The sequence below is a fragment of the Sinocyclocheilus grahami genome, unplaced genomic scaffold, assembly GCF_001515645.1.
Source record: "Sinocyclocheilus grahami isolate Dianchi unplaced genomic scaffold, SAMN03320097.WGS_v1.1 scaffold972.1, whole genome shotgun sequence".
Classification (NCBI taxonomy): Eukaryota; Metazoa; Chordata; class Actinopteri; order Cypriniformes; family Cyprinidae; genus Sinocyclocheilus; species Sinocyclocheilus grahami.
This window is the reverse complement of record NW_015506151.1, coordinates 486,166-511,251: the sequence shown is the minus strand read 5'-3', so window position 1 is coordinate 511,251 and position 25,086 is coordinate 486,166. Positions and strand designations below refer to the sequence as shown.

Sequence of the window (25,086 nt, the reverse complement as noted above, 5' to 3'; positions counted from 1 at the left end):
TGTAGAGTAGGGCTTGTTGTTTGTCATTTCTCCGATCACAAATGCAGACACGGTTTTATGTTTATGCGGCGCGATGCAACGCAACGCATAAAAAGACAGTATAAGTCATTATAATCCATAATTATGTCCCCACTGGATGCAACAAATGCCTCGTTTATAATGGGTTTTAATGTTTTCGACTCGTCCCTCCAGCCGGAACTCGGCATCACAATATGGTAAGGGGCGTAACATTTCCGTCACACACTTAAGGTATTCAGCCAATCACAACGCACTGGATAGCTGGCCAATCACAGCACACCTCACTTTTCAGACCGATGAGCTTTGTAAAAATCTACGTGTTTAAGAAAGGCGGGGCATAGAGGAGAAACAATAATGTACAGTATGTGGAAAATAATGTGTTTTTTGAACCTTAAACCGCATAAACACATTTCAGTACACCAAATAATGTTATTTTTAGCAACATCATATGACCCCTTGAAATATGTTAAATAAGACAAATATCATTTATGTATTTAATTCCATTTTATTAACCAATGTCTTTGCTACTGACCTTCGATGATCTAATTCAACCATACTAATAAGCAAAAATGACACATTTGTTTCATTTTTGTTATTGCTGAATAGTGTTGAACTTTCTTCTCCTGTGCCATATTCTTCCCAGATTTAAAAAGTAACTCAAAAGTAACGTAACGCATTACTTTCCATAAAAAGTAACTAAGTAACGTAATTAGTTACTTTTTTAGGGAGTAACGCAATATTGTAATTCATTACTTTTAAAAGTAACTTTCCCCAACACGGATTACTTCAGCGACAGGTGTATCCCAACTAATTTTTTGAAAAACTGAGCAGTGTTTGCCCATGCAAAACTCCTCATCATGCTGGCAGGGTGTTGTGGGTGGTTGTCAGGGTGTTGCTAAGGTGTTATAGATCTCAAAACCGTCTCTATGATATTCTGGTCGCTATAGGCCTGTCACAATCATCAGTTTTAATTAATTGTCACAAATAATTGTGATTTAATGATTTATTTCTGTTCTGTTCATGTTTTTTTAATTGTATAAAATATGAAAATATAAATTAAAATAGTCCCATATCATTTACTTAAATGTGTAGATATTGATAATGTTTATATAATTAATTAAATATTATAAAATATATATTATTATATATTTATTATATTTATAATATAATATATAATGCACTGATTAAACCCACAAGCCTCCATTTTGTATGAAGTGAGACCTTTGACTATCTTTATGTACTTTACAACATTAGTTTTTCTTTATTATTTACTCCCTGCCAGATTATGAATTAAACACTTACATTTTTCCTTATTTCATTCTAATTTGGATGGCAAAATGTGATAGAAATCTATGCTACACAATTATCCCAGTTATCAGATCACATAGAAATCTGCATTATTTGAGGTAACATTCATTGTTGTGGCAAAAAAAAAAAACATTCTGGACAAATAATGTGCTAAAGTTTAACTAAAGGTTAAGGGTTTGTTAAAAATGATCATGAGCAATAGTAACAATAGTTATGCAAACACTACTGACAAACTGATAGTATCCCTCATAAAAGTGATTTAACAAGTTTGTCTAATGTTGTCTCATGGTTCCCAGAACTAGGAAAGACTTTTGTTAATATTTAAACAGATTCTTTTCTTTTCACTGTTCTGCTTGGTGACTAACCAGCATGCTTTTCAGAAACCGAGCACACTATATATATGCATGCAGTGTTGTGTAAATGCTGCAGCTGATCTGAGCATCAGTCTCTGTTGAATTTAACCTGAGGGCAGCAGCTGTTATGAGAGAACTGTCATCAGGCTCGTCCTAAACAAACAGCTGCTTTCAAATGCACAGGAACAACACACGGAAAGGTCTCACGTATGACGGTGGCACTGACAAAAAAGAACAGGAAATCAAATCAGCATCTCCCTGAAGTCATCTTTCAGCTTCGCTGCCACCGTCACACACACTCAATTAAACACAAACCTGCTTACACACTAAGCAAATATACACTTGGAATACAATAAGTAACCATAGAAACCCATTGAAATTGTGAAGATGTCAACCAGCAGAGCTCTGGTTAAGGGTAATGTTACTGCTGCTGAGGGTTTGGCTTGTTCTCCATCGTTTAAATAAGAGACAGGCATCCATCCAGCCAGTGGGGGCAGGGGACAACGGAGCATAATGATGAGTAATATAGAAAAGAGACCATACTGAGCTGCTTAAATGCTGTAAATTAAGCGATATCACTTGTCTCTAGGATCTTGAATGGTTTTATCTGACATGAGACCACAACAAAATCATAAAGTATAAGAAACATGATATAATGCATTATAATAATATCATAATAATTCTCTAATTTCACAATCCTTCCTTCCTTTACCAGTGTCTGTGACTCGTGAGTAACTGAGCATTAAGACAAATGTTTCATAAGCATCCTTTTTAAAACTCAAAATGTAAAAATGGTGCAAAAACAGTAGCAAAAAAAACGATTTATTTGCATAATCACCTAAAATTATTTACAGGTGTGTGACATTTTAACATACTTACATATTATAAGTAAGCATTGCTGCTTGTTGTAATACTGGTAAATAATACAAATTATTATTATATAACTTGTTATTGTTTTTCTTTCTTTCTTTTCTTCAGTTAGTGTAAAAACCAAACCGGAATATTTTAAACTATTAAAATATTAGTAGCTACTATTCTCGTAGTTACGAAGCTACGAGAAAACTTTTTTGCGCAAAGAAAACAAAAATAACGACTTTATTCCACATTTTCGTCTCTACTGCGTCACTTGTGGATGTGTGTTCACGACAGTATCATGACGCGAGCGTGTGGCGGCGCAACGCTCGTAGAGACGAAAATGTGGAATAAAGTCATTATTTTTGTTTTCTTTGCGCAATAAAAGTATTCTCGTAGCTTCGTAACTTTACAGTTGAACCACTGATGTCACACAGACTACTTTGTCTATCATCTTGGTACTTTTCTGGGCCTTGAACGTGGTAGTTACCTTGCTGTCTATGGGAGGGTCAGAGAGCCCTCAGATTTCATCAAACACATCTTAAATTGTGTTCCGAAGATTGTGTTACGGGTTTGGAACAACACGAGGGTGAGTAATTAATGACAGAATTTTCATTTTTGGGTGAACTAACCCTTTAAGCTTTCATTGTCTTCTAGTTGTATTTAGGTTATTCACTGATATTCCCAACCTCCAGTGTGATGCTAACCAATTATATATTAAAATATTTTCGTAAAATATATGCAAGTAAATATTGATGCATGTTGTTGTATTGGTGTATATTTATTTGAATTATTACTATTAATAAGATTTTTTTCACTGTGTTCAGTTAGTGTAAAAACCAAACCTGAATTATTTGAAACTAGATTCCTCTTAAATTTGACTGCTTAACGTAAACATTTTGAATCTATTTGTCTACAATTGCTGTTTGGTCGAAATTACTGAATAACATTGAGAATGAGATAAATATTGCATGCCAAATACCACAACTGTACATTAGGGATGTAACGATTACCGGTTTGATGGTAAATCATGATAAAATTCCCCACGGTTAGTATTACCGTTTCATCTTTTAATTATCATTAAAACCATATTAGATTACCGCAATTTGAACAACTCGCGATAAATAAATACTGTCCAGCATAAAGCACAGTTTTAAATAAAAAGTCTCACGTGCGCACAGCATGCAGAGTAGTTTCTTTTTGAGTGAAAACAGGGCGGAAAAGCTGGGAGGTTTTAAAAGAGTGCTAAGGGAATTATACAAATTAATATATGAATGAATTAATTATATGAATGTACCTCTGAAGGTTCTGACCGTCTTCAGAAACGATTCGATGGCGTTTTGTTTTCATCTTCTCTCCATGTAATACCTAAAGAAAGTGTTCTTAATTGCAATACTGCTTTGTCCACGGAGTTTACGGGAAACAGCTGTAATTCTGCTTTTCCATAAGCGCCACCTGCTGTCAGCGAGTGGATTTACAGAGACTTATTTACATTCAGTGTGCAGTTTCTGTCTGGCCAAAAACGGACTGAATTTGCATGCCCTTCTGTAAATTTTGACCGGTTGATGAAAATCAAGCTTATGTGGATTCTACACATTTAAACAATTCAGATAAGTTATGTAGAATTATTTATGGAGCAGATAAAATACATATTATCGTTTATTAATCAATTATCAAAATATCTTTTCTTTATTTAAAGGCTGAAATGTGAGGTTTACCTTTTTATCAAACTTTTTCAAAGCTTTATTTGAACATTTACATTAGATATTTCAACATGCTATTAAACTGTTGTCGGTCAAGTTGTCATTTAAAATCCGAACATCATTGGTAATGTTATTGTTTTAGTGATTATGCAAACAAAAAGTCATTTTATTTGTTGTTTGTTGATTTTTAAATATAAAACGTGGTGAAATGATTTATGTGTCGGTACTTTTTGAACATCTCCAGCACATTTTAACAATACCGTGATAATACTGATAACCGTGATAATTTTGGTCACTATAATCGTGATAAGAAATTTTCATACTGTTACATCCCTACTGTACATACAATTTTTGTCTATTTCTAAATATATATATATATATATACACATATACATACATATGTGTATTTTATTCACTTATCTTTATTTCTTATTATCTGTGTGTTGTTGTCACTATGTACTGGAAGATTCTGTCACCAGAACAAATTACTTGTATGTGCAAGCATACTTGGCAAAAATGCTCTTTCTGATTCTGATTCCTTCTGATTCAAAAGGTATTGCAAGCCAAAATATCTAGATCTAGATTTCAGCCCTAGCTGAAACACAGTTATAACCCAGAGGTGAATATACTGTGACATCAAGTGAGATCTAGGTGGACCTTCATCATTCAAGCACTTACTATGTACCATCAGCTTCCTTTTCTTGTATTAACCAATGAGTCAACCATCACCAATAAAACTGTGAAAATGCAACACAGCCTCACACAAACCCACTGAGATCCCTAAACTGTTTCCTTCAACACTTCAAATGTCTTTCTGTGGGAGACATAACTTTGCTACTTCAGAACATTTTAAGAAACTGCAGGGGTGGTGCAAACTTCAGCCAATCCCATTGAAGAAAGACCTTCCTCTACAAATGCACGCTTCACAGTGACACTGCATGTTATACCATCTGTGAACTGTGGACCATGTTCAAGCGATGCATATGTAAGTGATGTGAGGTCATCGAGGACAGTATGCTTTAAAGTGTTTTGGTGTAGAAAAGCAACATTAATACATTCCATATGCATGGGCCCTAAAAATGCTACACAAACCAAGTCCAGATGTGCTGTTTTCTAGGTGGGGATGTTGTTGGTGATGTGATGGTGGGCAGCACCCTGGCTCAACCACTTAGACAACAGCCTGAGAGTGACCAGTGAACAATTATGCAAGATAAACCTTCGCTTTGAGGTGGAGTACCTGTTGAGCCAGTTAATCAAACTGATGGCACATGGAAGTGTTTGAGGAAATGCTTTTAACCTGAAATGCTTGACAATGCATAAAGTAAAAGATGAATGGTTTGTGGGCTACAAAATTCTCTGTATCATAATTAGGTCACAACAACTCCAAAATACCAACCTGATCTGATGAGAAAATGTAACTATTTTAAAAGGTGTCAAGTTTGTATGAATTCATACGATGTGTTTTGAACAGAAAAGGAGATCAGGAGATCCGAAAACGTATGAATGCGATCATACTAATACGAATTAGCCACAATTTAAAAGAGAATGAAGTGACATGAGAGTGTGTTGAAAATACATATATGATTGTGAAAATATATAACATGATTTCGAAGAATCTCCAGGTCAATCTTTGAATTTCAATGTAATGACATAGATGTAAAGATTAGATTTCACCAGAAAAGTGTTCTACACAACTTGTGCATTAATCTAAGTCTTCTGATTACATATGATAGTTTTGTGTGTTACAGACCCACGTTTTCACTGATATTCTTCTAGTAACATTTAAGTTATTCACTAACCATGCCAACCTTGACTAGATCCAGATCAGTGAGTCATGAACAAATCATTCAGACCATTTTTTAGCTAAATCAACCTAATAAAAACCTGACAAATCTGAATCAATGAATCATTCATTCCTCAATCTACTCCTGAGAATACCATGGGTGATAATATTATCTGTGAATAAAACTTAAATATCAGCCTCACACAATCACAATAAAATGGTGAAGATTTAGGATTTAGTTCTTTGGGGTCCTTAGGACTTTTTGGCCCATTTTAAGGTGATTTTGAGTCCTTTTTGAGGCTTGACATCTTCAGTGACCATTCACTGTCCTTAATAAACAGACCAAGACAGTCTCTCTTTGTGTTTCAAAGAAAGTCAAAAAATTTTAGACAAGTAAATGATGACAGAATTTTCACTTTTGGATTAACTACAACTTTTACAACCCAACTTTCTGTTATATTATGTAAAAAAGAAAGTTAACAACAAAAAAAACACTAACTAAAATCCCGTTTATAGCATGTTTATTTCAAATGTTTATCCTCTAATGTTTAAATTTTCGCCTCGAAGGTTTTTCAGAGACAGCGTGGCATTTCAGGTTAACTTAAGCTTGCAATATGCTTAAAATAACGTATAAATAAACGCCTTATCAGCTGTCATACATTTATGCAACTCACCGATGATTTTTTCCTGATAGCCCTTGGTGAAGAACTGCATGGCAGTGGCGGCTCTCCACGGAGTTTTGAGGAGCCCCTGCCGCTGCGGATCTTCCCCGAGACCCCTGAGAATGGTGGTATAAGCCGCGGCGATGCTCGGCAGGCTCATTTCATTGTCTTCCAGACTGCGAGTGCGTTCTTCTCGCCAGCTCTCCATCACGCTGGAGGACGGCGCGGCGCTCGGGTTCCCGGCGGCACCACCAGCGCTCCATCCGGGAATCTTCACCCGTCCGTCAATGTGCCCATTGATCACGGCATCGGTTTCATTTTCATTTTGATTCATTTGTTTCTGTTTGGAGCGCTCCATGATTGCCTGAAAGTGACAGCTTCGGGTCCTCAAAGTCGGTTTTAGTACTACTACCTGTTTTCAATACGGTTTAAGGAGTAACAGACAAACTTGTGTGAAGTTCAACGGTGATGATACTCTTGTCAAACTCAACTCCGCGCTCAGTCCCGCAGGGACAGTCGAGGCTTTTATAAACATTGGCTAATCCCTGCGCGTTCCTATTGGTCGCCAGGCGCGACCGCGTCACGGAGCCAGATTGCTATTGGCCGAGAGACGTGCTTGCGTCAGGCCACCTGTCTAGTAAGAAGATGAAATCTCTTATTCACATTATAAGTGATGTCTTGGGGCAGATCAACCCACCGAAGGGGATTGACAAGACCTTTGGATGATGTTGTTCTTATGATTAAAAATAAAAGCAGTGTTTCTGAAGTGAAATGCACCATGCAACCTAAAGGTTGTACAGCTGGTAACTTGTCAGTTCAGATCAGTTTCATTTCAAAATGCAGAATCAAAGTTCAGTGACCTCAGATGAACATCAGAAAACCATTCACTTCACATTTGAAGGATGCCCATCATTACATCACTGGTGTGCAAGCAACATTACACACTTTCAACTTAGAATAAGTTAAACTTTAGAATAAAGAAAACGGCACACAAGGCTCAAAATTCAATATTTTAGCTTTTATTATGATTATTTGTTTTACATACAGTACAAAACTTCACAAAAACATGTACAATTTATCCAAAGCATTCAGAATTTCACTAGATTTGAATAAGAGACCTAGTTATTAACCATCTTGCCATATCGCAAATTGCTTAAAGAGACTTTGCTTCATTTCAAATGCAAATGAAGAGATGCACGGTGCTTTCAAAAGAGCTCAAACTTGAGAACGAGTGGATCACAAATGAGCAGGCAGTCTATGTGACAGAATGAGAGGTCAGAGAATTACAGTAAACAAAAAAACTTAAGGTTTTTTCCCAAAATCAATATTAAAATAAAATGTAAAAATACATTAGCATTAAACTAATTTATGGTAAGTACTATTCTTTGTTAAATGCAAACGCAGAGAGTTTAGCAGAAGTATCCAGTGGCTTTTTCTTTTTGGTGCTGCCCTCATTCGACTCCATTTGTTCATCTACTTGTCCTTCATCTTCGCGCTTTCGTTTCTTGGGGTCAGAGTCGCCCTTTGCTCTCTCCGTCCAGTTCTGAATCAAAGATAAGATGGAATTATGTACATTCACACAAATGCCTGTTATTGTAATTAAAATTGACCGACCGCCACCGCTAGCCAAGATGCATTTGTTCACGGTTCGTGTAAACAAAAGCAGCGAACATTTAACCATGATGAGTCACTGGACCCATTTCACATATGAGCACCGGGGCCCTTTTTGCACGTTCCCCCCTCACGCTGCACGCCATTCTTCATTGTAACACACTCTTTCAGCGCCTGATGCCACCCCCATGTCATTAACATAAGATCAATGAGTGCAGCACACACCCCCAGCCAGGGTTTCCAGAGCAACAGGCGTCCTAACCATTCCCCCTCCAGGCTGGAGTGTGAGAAGAGTCATTCTGCCTGCACTGAGTGGCCCTGTGGGTGCAGGGTCACGAACAGATTGTTCATACAGGAGGGAATGAGTGTTTGGAAAGCACACACACATAAGACAGGTAAGTGGAGATCAGAAAACAGGAGGATACTTGCTAATAAACAGTGTTGTCATGGATAAACTGGCTTAGAGCTTTAGGAGCAAATTACAAAATAGAGGAAATTGAACTAGAGAAAAAAAAAGAAAGTGCATGTATGAAATCTGTTACACAACCAATACACGTGCAATAAAACAGAAATAGGGAAATTCCTAGGTAACCTTCCTGAATTTAGTAATAGACTGAATAATTTTCTCAAGTAAGTAGTAAACAGTTTAAGATAAATGTGCATGTGTCACATGCACCAATAAGAATGAGAAGTCTTACCAGTCTTTCCTCTGCCGAGAGAGTGCGGAAACGCCCCATGCCTTCCTTGATAACATCCATTTCCTCAAAGTCAGGATTGTCTGCGAGAATGCTCTTCCTATTCTCCTCAAGCCACAGCTGAAAGCCAGTTTTCGGCCTAAAGGAAGTAAATTGTAGTTACAGACAAGACAGTAAACAAAACATTAAAATGAATGACAACTTAAAGGTGGTGTCAGCCAACACAAGTAATGAACAACTGATTAATCAGCCAATATTCTACTTTGAGATGATTGACATCAGGTAAAAAACCATTTGGATTGATTTGTTAATTTAACATCAATAAATAAATACTGATTATAAATAATAATGACTGACTATAATTAATTTTATAATGGAGTTACATTATCAGCAATGATCTGATTAATGTTGGAACAACAGTATCATTGCTAAGTTTTTCATTCAAATAACAGACACCTTATCTATGCCAAATTGTAAACGTTCTTATATTTTATAGTATACCTGATTTCACTTAGACATGTAAAATGTAGACCAGCACTACCAAGAGGTTAAGGCTTTTGTCTTTAAAAAAAAGAAAAAAGAACAGATCTACTGCTCTCATTTATTAATATATAAAAGGTATTTACAAAAGTAATCGTTACATTTTTATGGTGCATCCCTAAATTTGATATAATTAGTATGATGACTGCTGAGATGAAATACTTTCACTTTGAAAGTAAAATCATTTGATGTTCTTACATAATTACAATAAAAGTAGTAAGAAAAGTAAGATCTCTCTTACTTTCTGTTTTCAATATTCTCAGCTGATGCTGGAGGTGTAGCTGCAGGAGCCGGTTTCACTTTCTCTGCTTCTGACTGGCTGTCCTCCAGTTTCTTACTGTTTCCTTTAGAGGCACTCATCTGCAGCAGAGTGGCCTGGGTCTGAAAAACAGGGCCTAGCAAATTAACACTGACTCAAAACATGTAATTATCTGTTATATACAACATGGGATTTTTGTGTGTAGCACACTGGCTAAAGAACATAATGTTGTTTATATTCCAATAGAAACACCTCTGACATTTCACCTGAACAAATGTTCTACCATCAGAACTAAACATTCTGGAAGAAAGGATACTAGATAACCAGGTCATCCCTGGCAGACAGAGCTGAGAGTGAGTTTTATGGGGTCAGACAGGGTGTGTGACCCTGCAGGGCTGGAGAACATTTGTATTTGAGCAACACTCTGTACCTTGGACTTGGGTTTGGGTGCCAGGGGCTTCAGGACTGGGGCTTTGCCCTGTTTTGATGTGCCGCTGATAGGTGCGGGTTTTCTGCTGGACATAGTCATGCTGTCCAAAACATTAGTTGTTCTGGGCTGACCAGCTGGTGAACTTGATGACTTTCCTGCTCCAGACACCTGCAATTTAAAAATGTTTATCAAGTATTCTTGAAACTAAAAATTTAAAAGGAGCTTAATTTCTTTAAAACTTGTGCAATTCTAACCTTAAAAGGGTTCACGCGTCCTTCTCTGCTCGCTGTGACACACGCTGTGACACACAAAAAATACAAAGCTGTAATTTGATCATCAAAAAAGAATTCAACTGACAAATTCCTTTTTTTCTTCAATTTTTTTTGTTTTTCCATGTTAACATTTTTCATATTTGATTTCTCAATTTACTGAAATCTTTATATTCTATTTTTATGTTCAACTCACTTGGTTTGGGAGAGGGTCTTTCAGGTGAATTTCCTCCTTTTTTGAAGGGATTCAAACCTGGAAAGTCAAAATATGTTCATATCAAAAACCAGATAAAAAAATTTTAAAAAATCTAATTCAATTTAAAAAATGCATAATCTTATAGTTGTGTCTACTGCCGAATTTGAGACTTGTGCTGAAAACAAGTAATGTGCAAAGATAAGTGTGTCAATAAAGAATGCTTTCATTTTAAAGATCAAGAAATATATAACTGACATGCAAAGAGCTTTTGCTTTAATATACTTTAATACACTGTACTTTTCAGGTACGAGTATGGAGGAAAAACTAGCATGCATACTTAGTTTCCTGGTCTCTGTTGATTCTTCTGCATCCATTTGCTCTTCCTGTGGATATTCTTCCTCCTCCTCACAGCCATTCTCAACTGGTGCTTGTCTTCTGCTCATCTGATTGGATCCTCTGTATTCTCTACTGGTGTGGCTAAACATATAAAAACAAAACATATGATACTCTATGCCTGCATTACCATTTTCAACCATTTTTAAGTTATTTGATTCAGAGTTCCCACACTATTTTGGTCAATCAATTTTCATTATGACTACTGAAAAGGACTACAGAAAGGACTTTTAAAATCATTTTAAAGATATCGCACTCACAATGCAGATTATGTATTTTAAAGCTGAGCATAACTACAAAAAAGTATTCACTATAGAAATATATAGCCTAACCTTTTTAAAACATAAGATTTCAAGAGTTTGATTTTTCTAGGCCTATAGATAGATAGATAGATATTTAATTAATAACATTTATTCATTGATATTACCCAGAATTCTATGCTAACCTCTGATAGGCTGGCTCTTCTTCTTCCTGCTCCTCCTCCTGACACTGACTGGCTTTTTCCAGGGCGAGTTCACTGAGTCTCTGTGCCAGTGCCATGCGTCTGGAACGAGATGCGTAACGGATGGCGAGCGTCACAACGCTGTGAGTCATCATCTCAGCCAGCTCCACACACCGGAACTCTCGCTCCAGTTTACACGACAGCTGCCGCCACACAAACAGAAAACAAACAGCAAAGAAAATTATGAGATAACAAAAAGGACAGTTCAAATAAAAACAAATCTGACCAAATGTGCCAGCTATGCAAAAAAATTACGCAAATGCGTCAAAGCGGAGTTTTGATTTATGACATTCCAGAAATGTTTTACAGAAATCAGACGGTGAAATTCAATCCAGGCATATGGGATTGAATTTAGCCGGGCTTTAACTTCCTGTTCTGGCCACGTGAATGACTTACAGCGAACATCTTCATTAACAGTTCCTGCTGCTCTTTCTCAGCCCGAGACTGACCCTCACTGTCAATTTCATAACCACTGGATGACAGAAAGCCATAGTGGTTTTGAAAGAGCACGGACCGCCAGTACTGCTCCTATAAAATATAAACAGAGCAATAATGTCTTATTCAGTTACACAGTTAAAAAAAAAAAAAGTCATATGATAAAGCAAATCAGACAAGCAATGGACTGCCAAGATGCCAAGATAGGGATGGGCACAACTGACTTTCTGTCTAGGTCAGCAACGGTGATACTACATGGAAAAGAATATGAAATGAAATAAAATAAAATAGCACAAGGCAATGAAAGAGAACATGTTTTTAAAAGTAAATAATTCTGACCCATGTCTATATAGACCAATAATTTAAAATAAATAAATAAATGTTTGTTGAGTACTCAAACAAGATACTATAGTTTAAATGAATTTCTCAGATTGACTCCAGGATTTTATCTCATACCTCCATTTGGCCTTTCTCTGTGGTGGTCTGGCAATAAAGCAGGTTAAAGGGCAAGACTGCCACGGCAGGGCGAGGTAGGGTGGGTGGGTAACGTGCACCTTTACATGGAATACACCTGAGAAAGAGGATGAAGATCCCCAGTTTCATTGGCTGCTTGGAAATTTCGATTTAGAATGATTAGAATTTTGTCAGTCAAGGAAAATGAATGCAAAGAGAAAGACGCACCTGAGCTGCTGTGGATTCTCATGAACCCCAACAACCCAGTAATGGTCTGATTTGCTTTTGCAGCTGTCTCTGGTGTTACAGACAGGAGTCCACATGTTCCCCAGGGTCCGGTTCAGCATACGTACGACACCCTCAGAGTCAATACAGCATGGGGTTCCTGAAAAAAGATAAAGTAAAAACAATTATACTGTGAAATATAATAACAATTTAAAAGTAACTGTTTTCTATTTTAATATAATTTAAATATAAATGATTCCTGTGATGGCAAAGCTGAATTTTCAGCATCATTACTCCAGTCTTCATTGTCCCATGATCCTTCAAAAATCATTCTAATATGCTGATTTGGTGTTCAAGAAACATTTCTTACCATTACTAATGCTGGAAACAGCTGTGCTGCTTAACATTTTTGTGGAAATTGTAATACATATTTTTAGGTTTCTTTGAATGAAAAGAACAGCATTTATTTGAAATGAAAAACACTTACTGACTCCAAACTTTTTAACCGTAGTTAAACAGGAAATTGAAGTTAAAAAAAATCTCCTGGCTGTTTTGTTCATTTGTTCATTTCCTTAACTATCAAACGACATGAAGGAATACAGTAAAGGTGACTCACCCTCCGCAGTGAAGTCCATCCATGCCAGGTAGGACTTCCGTGAGAGAGGCAATGGTTCTCCGTGTATGACCTGCCGTCTCTTGTGTCCGAGCTGGAGCAGCTGTATGCCAAGGGCCTGATCTCCATCAAACCCAGTACCTGATGACATACATGACAATCAAGCTCAACCAATTTGCAGACACAAAGCCCAAGTGTTGGGAAGAAACTTTTGATTCAGTTCATTTGGATTGCTCATTTAGTTGAATAGAAGCACTATTTGAAAAAATATATAAATTCCATTTGAGTCACTGTTTAAAAGTGCTCGCAAGATGTGCCATTTTTATTGTTAATATGTTTTTTTATAAGTTAAATTGTGACCAGTTTTCTCCTTTTACAGCTACTTTGCCCATAGACTTTAAATATTAAAAGGAACAAAACTATAAAGTTATTTACGACTGAGTTGAAAACTAATTATTAGCACTAGCTTTGCAACAGAGCACACACACAAAAAAAAGTCAAAATAAAGGATACACATGTATGAACATGATTTAGGGCTTGTGGTTGTTCAAAACAAGGGGATGCTGCCTTGAAACCAGTGCTTGTACCGAAAGAAGGGGTGCTCCGATCAGGATTTTTGAGGCCGATCACCGATCACAGAAAGCAGTATCTACCGATACCGATCTTTTTAAAGCCTTCTTTTTATCATTTATAACTATTTATAGTGATACTCCAATCAGGATTTTTAGGGCCTGAATTAAATTTTTGAAAATGGGGGGAATTCCCCTCTTAGGTGTCTCTTGTGAGAGGGGAAGCAGCATGGACTGTGCTTTCACACAGGAGTCCACTACTGATCCGTGGCCGTTTACCACAAACACAACATTTATCCATTATTTTGATTTCAAATCCAAACATTGTCACCAGAAAATGCTTTTTCAGCATTGCAATTATTTTTTTACACAGCACAGTAATACAATCTTTCACAGTCATGTTTAAACACAATAAATACAAACAACACATTATTCAATGCTTTTTACTTTTTCATTTACCTTAGATTTATATATCAAGTTGCTCAAGCAATTGGCAAAACATTTAAACTACTTTTCTTACGTTATCACGAACTTACCATTGACAGAAATAGTCAGCTCTACTGCCTTTTCTTTTCCATTGAAATCTTTATTACAAGCAATCCTGCGGTTCATAAAGAACTTTGTTTTCCTACCTCCACGAGTGCTATCTATTATTGCCTTGTTTATCTAAAAGTGCTCTTTTTCCTTAACCTAGCCAAAAAAGCCATACGTGTTAATAATATGCATTTACAATAATTTTTTTACATTTACAATTCACTGTTACTTTAATTCAGCGCTTGCAGTGCAGCAAACATAGACTCGGTGTGGAAACGATATCTGCATTGCTGCAGACGCACCGCTCCTGGAGCGCACTGCCAGACCGCAACCGTGTGAAGTGTGCACGCTTTATTCATGTTACTACCAACACATATGTCTTTATCTGTCGATTTTACACATTTGCCATTAGGAAGAAAGATTATCTACCCATTGACTGCTCTCGACACATCTCTTTGGCCAAGCATTCAAATAATGCATCTCATAATCTTTTACTGCAGTTATATCTGATCAAATGCACATTATTATTCTTTAGCTTGGGTTAAACAAATACATTTTGCTTGGTTGGAACAGCAGCTACGCTAATCATGTCTCTATTTGTTTCTCTGTTTTTTGCCGTAACTAGGATTTACATAAGCTTCAGTCTGGATCCAGAACACCTGAGAAGAGATGATGCCAACCCCTCAGAGGATCTCAGATGATGCCAACCATGAAACAACATACAGAACTACCAAATTTTGCTATAAGTTTGATTGCATCATATAATAATTGCTGTTAATAGTGTTCATCGTCTGTTTTATTACGTCTTAAATTGATTTTTCCGTACATTTCTGCCATATGTACATTAACTGACAGTCACCACTGATAAGCTACCACTAAATATTGTAGAAACTTAATTTGCTGTAAAGTTGCTTTGCAATGATTTGTATCGTGAAAAGCGCTGTACAAATAAACTTGACTTGACAACATGAGCGCGGAAAAAATACACACCACATACGCACTGCAAACGGAGTAATGTGAACCTGGCATTATATGTGTGTGTGCTGCGAGTGTGCATGAACACAAGGCCTCCAGGAGAGCGCGCGTGCGCTGAATGGTTAAACACTGGCAAGAATTAAAAAGTAATGCAATTTTTAAACTTTAGTGACCATGTAACACTGCCTCGATTGTGCAAGTGACAATTCCTGTCAACTGTGCAGTGTGCAGCTCGCTTATAGTGCAGATGCGATGTGTGGTGATTTGAAGTCATTTGCGTATTTTTGAGAGAGCGTGTGCAGTGATTCACTCACGCTGTTTGTGAACTTACGTCTCACACAAGGTTTTCAAAATTACTTTATAAGTTATTTAATGAAGAAATATGAAGGTGAGTACCTCACCTTCAGCATTATAATTATTTCACCTGCGCCGGACAGCGACTGAGACGGTGCCGCTGCATGTCGTGCCAAACCTCTCACAGCAGCGTCATCAGCTTGAGATCGTTTTTTTGAGATCAGCCTTTTTAGAGACCGCCGATCAAACATCCCAACGTGATTATCGGCCGATAGTGATCGGTAGCCGATCAATCGGAGCACCCCTAACCGAAAGTAGATTGGCACGCATTAGTACCTCTGTGACACACTATGAGGAGCTGCTCTCCATGTCCTGCCATGCAGACCACATCTCCAGGCAGGCTGAAGATCTCCTTCTGCACTCCACCAACAGAGAACAGTCTGACCATCAAAGCACTGGTGGCCACTGCCGCCCAGCCCTGACCCAAACACAATGCACGAACATCCTCTCCTTTAGGAAGATCCACTATCCAGTCTTTATGAGTGTCCCAGCAAGAGAAATGCAAACACTGGATCTTACTGTTGAGAGAGAGAGAAATAGTAAAAGAGACATTTACAAAGGTAAAGTAAATATTTTAAAAATATTTGACGCCGTTACTTGTTTTTTTGTTTTGTTTTTAATTATAAAAAAAATTGGATTTATGTTCTGTTTTTGAATTACCATTGTTATTCTGTTCTGGATGTCAATTAAAAAGGTCTCTAATTTATATTTTTGACATGTCAGTTTTCATATTCTTTCTACATGTCTTTCTAATCTTTTTGTCATTAAGTTTAAGGAATTGACTTACTTGAAAATGACATGTATCCAAATCAACAAGTGTCAGGGTATGATTATGTAACACTGGTATCGTTTTTACATTTCCACAGAAAACCAGTTCCCAGTTATAAAAAAAAAAAAAAAGTACCATAGTTTCTTAATATTCAAATTTACCACGTGTCCAAATATCCTCATTATCTGAAATACCACTTCTATGACACCTATTGTCATTTATTCATTTCATTCACAGGCAAAAAATTTACTACCGGATTTCTACTGGATTAGTAGTTACGCAGATAAAAATGGAGGCAAAGTGTAAATTTGCTTTGTAAACAAGAGCACGCAGTTGAGGACAAAGGGGAATCTACAGAGCAAGGTTCACATCAGCTGCTGCTGACGGTAATCTGATTACCATGAAAGCATCCCTGTTGAATACAAAATAACTCTAAATTCACTAAGTATGTCCAAACTAAAGAAATTAAAGAAACTAAGTAAATAATTAAAACTAAAATCTTGTACCTGGCAAGCTCATTATTTCCTTCACAGGCCAGCAGCACAGCCTCCTGGGATAGATCGGCCATGGTGTGGCCCAGGGTGTTGGTGAGATGCATGGCATGATGGATTGCGGTATCGTGAAACTCCACATCAATGGCGTTGTCCTGATCATCGTTATAGCCACGCACGATGCCCACAGAGTTCCACATCTGAGAAAGAACATAAGGAACTTTACAAGACCATCTTATATTTTAAAAAAAATCACATCCAGATTTCCAAATATTTACTGTTACTGTTTACTGAATCAACAACAGCAACAGCTTCTCCTCACCATAAAACGATGCATGAGGTGCACTGGGGTGGATCCCGGTTGGAAAGCCCTTTGGGGTTGTGTGGGCATGGGACCCTCATATACGGGACGGGACACTGCAGGACCCACAGCAGGAAGAATAGCACTGCTGCCATCCTCCTCTGGAACACCATCCAGTTTTACAGAACCTGGATCTTGAGACCAAAACATCTGACCTTTAATTAAAGTGCTTTAATGACTCTTTCACTACTAATAATGTCCTTGATTTGAAGTTAACTGCCTACACTACTTGCTTTACTGAGACGCCTCATACCTTGAGAATTGTCATCGTCGTCCAGGAAGGACCCTCTGTTCCGAGGTCTGCCCGTGGCAGGCATGAGGTCATCGTCGTCGTCATCATCCTCCATGATGGGTTTCTTCACCGGAGACCGCGAGTCACTCATGCCCTCATCCAGCATCCGGTCATCATCCTCATCAAACAAGTCATCGTAGTCATTTGTTTCTTTAGCTGCAGCGGCCTAAACATCACCAGTAAAAAAAAACAACAACATGCAAGTATTTACAACTAAATTGAAAAGAAAAAGGTTAACACCACCACTATAAGTTTTGTTAATAAATAATAAATAATAATAATAACAATAATAAAGGCTGCACAATTATTTCAAACAAAACAGAATTTGCGTTGTGACTTATCAAATTGCAAAGATAAATAAAATTGCCAAATATTATTATTATTATTATTATTAACAGCTAATTGTTTTTGTTTTTTACTGCAATATATTACAATAGTAATTTTTCTTATTTAATTAGTAATTTGTGTATTTTTATTATTTAGTAATAATACAGGGCCCCAGACAAAAAAAATCGAGTAAGGCAATGGCTCCTATAAGAACAAAACTTAGGCGCCAAATTATTTTTTTAGGTGCCACAGAATAAATGTGTGTTATTTATTTTATTATTATTATTATTTTTTTTACATTTTAACATTTCAATCATACTGTCATGTGTTTATGTCTCATCTTTTCTTGACTTTATCAGTATTTTAATCCATCTTGTAGATGACCTGGGAACTAAGGTTCACTTAAAGTGGGAACTAAATGTGTATAGTTTGGTTCCAAAGCGCCATAAACGCCACTTTTAAAAAAATTGAATTTCCGCCAAAAAAAATTTACGCAAAATGCGATATCTGCCGAGTTATTCTGTCATGTTTTCTCCCTTTTTTTTCCCAAAACCGCGACAAACGCCAGTCTCCCTTTCCTGCAGAATGCGATATATCCGCTCAACCAATCACAGCGCACTCTAGACAGTAATGGCGGCGCTTTGAATACACCCGGTTTCCTAGTTTTCCTCATCTATTTTGTACTTTGTGATCAACAAACAAACTTAGGGCTGCACGATAAATCGCATGTGATTGTCATGCGCATCTCGTCAGTAAAGCCGGTTCTGTGAATAGTAAATCTCCATCACGTGCTTTCAGATGGAGCGGCATTTAATACACAGAGCCATAGATCACTGCTATATCGCGTTCATAATCGCAGATGAGTCGCATTCATTATGAACGCGATATTGCGTAGCTTGTCAGTGTAAGTGTTTTTATTTATGCCATTAATGTTTTTGTTAATACAGCGTATAGCACTAGTCAACTAAATGAATGTAACATGGCAAAGATGAATGCACTTTTGGAAGTTGAATATGAGGGAAATGTCATTTTGGAATTTCTGTGGATTAATGTGATATTGTTGTTCATGATGAAATTTTCTTTTATTGTTGCAATTAATTTAAGTTGCATAAGGTTTTCTTTAGTTTTAATTTGCTTAACTATCGATCTGACCAAGTAGATGCCATAATCCCAAATCCCAATCCAAAATTTTTTTTTAATGTTGGGTGTTTACGCAGTTGGCTAGAGCAATGCTGATTGGGGAGAACGGAGGTGCGCTCACTCTTGCCCAGGGCAAGTAAGACTGAAACTCAAGGCTGGCAGTCATGCATATGCTCTGGAACAGAGTAATATCGCGTTCACATCGCAACGTCTCAAATTGCGATTTCGATTCGATTTCGATTAATCGCACAGCCCTAGTGTCCATAAGCTCATCTGTCAGCTAGAAAAAGAACTTTAAAGAGGAGCATTTTTGCTATATTTATGCGCTATTGCATATTAATATTTTGACTTAACCTGTTGTCTACATGATTCAATTCCTCCTATAAAATTACTAATTAAGAAATTAGTAGACATACACTCTTAAAAATAAAGGTGCTTAAAAGGTTCTTCATAGAACCATTTTTGGTTCCACAAAGAATTGTTTAGTCAAAGGTTCTTTAAAAAATCATCTTTCTCAACTTTTTATAATCTGAAGAACCTTCTTTCTCCTTTTGTGAAATGTAAAGGTTCTTCAGATGTTAAAGGTTCTTTATGAAACCATTTAGACAAAAAAGGTTCTTCTATGGCATCGTGAAGCACCTTTATTTTTAAGAGTGTATGACAACATTTACAGGATGCATTGAGGAGGAGCCCAAACTACACTCAGTGGCCAAATTATGCTTATGGTCCACGATATTGGTACAGATTCTGTGTAATGAACAATTCTTTGTGACTGAATATTTCAGTTGGAAAAGACATGAAGAGTTTGGTTCCAAAACGCTATAAATCCATTTTGATTAATTTGAGTAAAAATGTGTTTTCTTTACCAAGAAAGTGGCTAGATGAAAACCACTATTTTCTGTTTCAAACTTTCACATAACATCTTTAGGTTATAATAACATAAAAAATTCAAATCCAGATTTGCTTTTCAAAGATTTATTATAAAATGTGATTATTTTTTCCCCAAAATGCAATAAATCCATTGAATCAATATAAAAGTTATTTTTCATATTGAAACTGTTGAAAATACACAACAAAGTAAGTTGATCCACATATGACAGCCTCTGAACTTGGTCAATACTAATCTTATATACAGGCACTGGACTAAAAATACATTCAATCAGTCATCACTCCCAAAATGAATTCAACGGGTCATCTTGTTAATGAAAATGGTGAGAGCCTGAAGGTATGACTGACCTTGGTGCTTTGGACAGTGGAGGAGGACGACAGTGACGATACGCCTTCCAGGAGCCCGAGGCAGCCCTCGGTGTCAGTGTAAGCGATCCGGCCCCCTGAGGGATGCCACGCCATCCCACACACAGTGAACCCTTTCTCGTGTTTCTGTCTGTAATGGTACAAAATCAACAACATCATCACTGCACAGACTATAGTCTGAAATGACTTGTAGCATGACCATCTTCCTAGAGACATCCTTAAATACACAATATTGAATGCTGTTATATTAGATGTATAATGCAACAATGACAATACAATATTCACATTCTGTCCAAAATCATAAAAAAATGCCAAAATCTTCAATAATATTAACATAAATGTGACTATAACCTCTCAATACACAGTTTGGCCTCTACATCCCAAATCAACAGGTTTCCGCCAATTGTTCCTGCAGCCAGAAACTTCCCACACGGCGACCAGACCACAACATTAACAACCTGGGAAGAGAAAGGTTGCACATAACATTACGCACTGCAATATAACGCACAAGTTTTACCAAACAATACATTATCTCATTTGATACAGTAAGTGAAAGGTTAACACACAATTGTAATGCTAATAAAGATTTCCACAATCTATAAATGACCTTTTTCTAATCATATTGCTCTTAACTGTTCCACTGTAAATCGCTGAGTTGCTTTCTACTGACCTGTGAGATGAGGTCACCGGAGAGCGTGCTGACATGTGTCCATGTGTTTCTGTCATACAGTTGAATGGTCAAGTCCACCGGTATGGCAAGCAGCTACACACATATATACACACAACAAATAAAAAACTTAATCTTAAATATCACGACTGTTGTAAGATACTGGTGATGGGAGTTGTATAGATGACAGAGACTGATTGATGTGCTCATAAAGCCGTTATATAGGAAGCAACCAAAGAGAAAACTTGAAAATGTAAATTGAATTTTGAAGTCAAAGGAGGCCATATATATATATATATATATATATGTGTGTGTGTGTGTGTGTGTGAAATTGTCAATACCTTTCCAGAACGCGGCTGCCATGCAAGCCTACAGAGAGACTTGGCATTGCTCACATCACTCGACTTCTGGAGAATTTTCCATTGAGCTACTTGAGTCTAAAACACGCAACAGAGTTCACCAGCTTTACATCAGATCTAAAATACATTTAAACCATTTTTTTATTTAAAATTTTAGAACAAAGATAGGCTGAGATACAATTAAAATAGATATACTGCAGTGTTCTTTTTTGAATTTGGTTTTATTTTAAATAAAATTATTTTTCGAAATCCCGAAATTAAAACTCAAATCTGAATTCAGCTGATTTAAATAAAAACTATTATCCTGAAAATATAACTTACAACTACTTATAACTATAAAATAATTAATAAACATAATAAAGAGGTATCTATGACTTTTGGACCCCATTGTACATGTTTTTCCTTTGTAATAACAACTGACGAAGCCTCATACCTGTGACTCAATAGACCACACAGTAACTGATCCATCACAGCTGGAGGAAGCCTGTCAGGAAGTGACATGAGCATAATAAAAAGACTCATAAGAACATGTTAAACATCAACAAACAACATATATCCACTACTGTTCTAAAGTTTGGGTTCAATAAGATTTTTTTATGTATTTGAAAGTGTCTCTTATGCTCACCAAGGCTGCATTTCTTTGATCAAAAATACAGTTAAAAACAGTAACATTGTGAAATATTGTTACAACTGACAATAACGGTTTTCTATTTGAATATATTTTAAAACATAACTTATTTCTGTAATCGCAAAGCTGAATTTTTAGCAGCCATTAATCCAGTCTTCAGTGTCACATGAGCTGTCAAAAATGCAGATTTGCTTTGCAAGAAACATTTCTGATTATCAATGAAAGTTTTTGAACGGTTTTGCTGCTTAATATTTTTGTGGAAACCACAACATTTTTTCAGAATTCTTTGAAGAATATAAAGTTTAGAAGAACAGCATTCATTTGTAATAAAAATAATTTGTAACATTACAAATGTGTTCGCTGTCACTTATGATCAAACTAATGCAACCTTACTCAAAAATATTAATTTCTTAAAAAAACTAAATACACTTACAGACGCCAAATGGTAATGTATGCAGTAAATGGTTATGGTAAATGGTAATGGCAACGTATGCATTAAATATGACACTGTGAACTAATTCATGAGCAATTCTTAATTTGGCCACATTCACAAATAACAGCGGACCATAAAAAGGCACCATGACACTCACAAGGAACTCATCAGAAGGGTCAAGAGCCACACTGAGGACGGGAGCGTCATGTCCACGTAGGGTCTTCTGCTGACTGCTGTCCACCACCTCCACTATCTTCACTATAAAGTCACTGGAAAACAGAATGCCAAAATTAGCGCCTTCATTCTCCACCATTTTCAGCCCAGCAGAGACTCATATAGGCACTGCAGATCTTTATGATCTGAAGAGGGAAAAGAAATAAAAACTAATTTCCGACCTCTACAGGAAGAAAAAAAAAAATCAAATAACCTGTTGGGAGCTCAGCTGCCAGTGCCGCCTGCATCAATATTCAAGCATCGGCAGCAGGATAAAACTGCTCAATCAATGCTGTGACATGCTCGCTGCCTTCAACCGTGATGTATCAGCTTAAAACAATCCATAGATCCAGAAAACGACCATTTAGCCAAATACAACTAATCATAAAACGATCGAAGTGGTTTCGACTTTGTATTGATGCCGGTCAAAAGCACAGAGATGGGAGTATTAAACGATACATTTAAACAATAATATATAATACAAATATTAAATACGATTTTTTTTACATCAATTTTAACTAATAAACTGCTAAGCTTATATCAGCTGACGTTTTAGGCAATTTAAAAATCCCGGCCAGTATATGTCTGGGAATAAGAGGATGTATGATCACCCTGAGACCTAAACATGCCTTATAATACAAATGTAGCAGGATAAGGACTGAAAGTAAGTCATACCTGGAGCCTGCAGCCACTCTTGAGCCGCTGCTGTTGAAGGTGACGTGGTTTGCGTTGGTGGTGAATCGAGTGAGAATGCCATCTGGATCTCCCTCTGGGAAAGTGTGAATCTGAACTGTGTTGTTGGAAACTGCTGTAACTAACTTTCCGTTCTGGAGGGATAAAAAAACACTGACATTTAAATAACAGTTAAATTAACAGGATTCGGATTTAATTGACCATTTTCAGGTGTTTAACAGGAAAAACTCACTGTAGCATTATTCATGTAATTATATTACTATAATTGACAAAAAAAAAAAATACCTAAAACAAATGTTAACTTACCTTCAAGGCTACAGAATAGACCTTCTCTCCAACATTTATGGACTTGGGATCGTCATCATCTAGACTTTCCCAAATGCGGACATCACCGTCACTCCCACAGGTCACAATACACCTAGGAAACATCATAAGGTGTTTGAAACCACACACAGCATGGTCATCATCAACTACAGGCATCTTATCATTTCTCATTTGTCACTTACTTTCCCTCATCGTCAAAGCAGACATCAGTGTGGCCTTCTGAGTGACCGTAACGCATGGGCTTCCTTTCACATGGCATGATGCTCTAGGGGGGATAATCAGATACAAAACAAGTGACAAGTGAAAGTGGCTGCTGGTAAAATAGGTGAAATGTAAATACTAATATTATACACAGGACAGAACGTGTCTGCTGGTAAAATGAGTAAAAATAAATATTTATACAATTAGAAAAATTATTATATTGTACAAATATTATTTCATATTTGGAATTAACTATTTAATATACAGCAATATGTGCATTCCAACTTGATTACATTAAAATTAATTTCTACTGCTATACTCTGTATCAAGTATTATAGTCCAATGTAACTTGCTAACAACATTCATTAACAATTTCAATAATTAATGTTACAACATAGTTAAAATGATCAGTTATACTATAAATTGTAGTAATATACAATATGGATAATTGCATCTTAATTTACTTGTATAATCTTACATAATATACATTTTTATCCAATTTCGAGGCGAAACTGCCAATATTAAAATGAAAAGGCAAACATGAAAAAGAATATGCAAATATAGTTTTTACAAAGCTTTTTTTTTTTAATTAATGCTCACGCAATAATAGCAACACAATTCAAATTAAAGTTTCTTTTTATTGTCTCGTTTATTTCACAGATTTAATTTGTTTTAATTTTCAAAGTCAACCTGTATGCAAATTATATGTTAACCAGTGGGCGGGGTTTATTGTTTAAGTGACAGAGTGCGTACAGTTTTCTATTATTAAATTGTTTACCTGGTTTTCATTTTCATAATTGAATTGATTTATTTAAATTGGCAGAAATACCTTCCATATATCTGTACTTAAGACTAAAAAAAAATACAAAAATACAAAAAATTACACACGTTTGGTTTACAATCCTTGTGGGGACTCTCCATGGGCGTAATGGTTTTTATACAGTAACGTTACAAACCATATATTCTATCGCTCTACACCTAATCCTACCCCTCACAGAAAACTTTCTGCATTTTTACATTCTCAAAAAAAAAACTCATTTATAAGCTTGTTTCCCCATGTGGACCTCTATTTAGGACACGAGTAGCCATGAGTCGGTGTGTATTCAGGTTTAAGTCCCCACCGGGATGAATACACACACACACACACATACATACACACACACACACACACATATATACACACAGTATACACACACACACAC

The 25,086-nt window shown here is 36.5% G+C and overlaps 2 protein-coding genes across 4 annotated transcripts in view; both read right to left on the bottom strand.

Annotated features, from left to right (window-relative positions):
* LOC107564951 (GTP cyclohydrolase 1-like) overlaps positions 1-7,180 on the bottom strand; it is a 15,275-nt gene extending 8,095 nt beyond the window's left edge. The window contains exon 1 of the mRNA XM_016250130.1: positions 6,692-7,180. Coding sequence (XP_016105616.1) covers positions 6,692-7,037 — 346 coding nt within the window. The 5' untranslated portion in view covers positions 7,038-7,180. The remainder of the gene's footprint in view (positions 1-6,691) is intronic.
* Positions 7,181-7,749: 569 nt separating this feature from the next.
* On the bottom strand, positions 7,750-23,942 carry wdhd1 (WD repeat and HMG-box DNA binding protein 1). Of its 3 annotated transcripts, none has more exons than XM_016250129.1 (25): positions 23,866-23,942; positions 23,666-23,777; positions 23,342-23,493; positions 22,611-22,722; positions 21,826-21,876; positions 21,375-21,470; positions 21,037-21,129; positions 20,718-20,824; positions 20,349-20,496; positions 17,607-17,811; positions 17,315-17,487; positions 17,008-17,192; positions 16,009-16,250; positions 13,304-13,441; positions 12,691-12,847; positions 12,466-12,580; positions 11,971-12,102; positions 11,518-11,717; positions 11,017-11,135; positions 10,680-10,736; positions 10,469-10,512; positions 10,215-10,382; positions 9,767-9,906; positions 8,989-9,124; positions 7,750-8,222 (listed from the first exon to the last, which is right to left on the bottom strand). In XM_016250129.1, exons 1-25 carry the CDS (start codon positions 23,940-23,942, stop codon positions 8,058-8,060), a joined length of 3,324 nt encoding a protein of 1,107 aa, XP_016105615.1. In that variant the 3' UTR covers positions 7,750-8,057. The 3 variants fall into 3 exon arrangements, with proteins under 3 accessions (XP_016105615.1, XP_016105613.1, XP_016105614.1); XM_016250127.1 differs by having other exon boundaries at positions 7,751-8,222; positions 11,017-11,156; XM_016250128.1 differs by having other exon boundaries at positions 7,751-8,222; positions 10,469-10,500; positions 11,017-11,156.
* Positions 23,943-25,086: the final 1,144 nt, after the last annotated feature.

Coding starts and splice junctions, on each gene's coding strand:
- wdhd1 (XM_016250127.1), bottom strand. CDS start 23,942: ATGCCATGTGAAAGGAAGCCCATGCGTTACGGTCACTCAGAAGGCCAC. Junction 23,494..23,665: donor TCTATTCTGTAGCCTTGAAG/GTAAGTTAACAT, acceptor TTATCCCTCCAG/AACGGAAAGTTAGTTACAGC. Junction 20,825..21,036: donor CCGGTGACCTCATCTCACAG/GTCAGTAGAAAG, acceptor TTCTCTTCCCAG/GTTGTTAATGTTGTGGTCTG.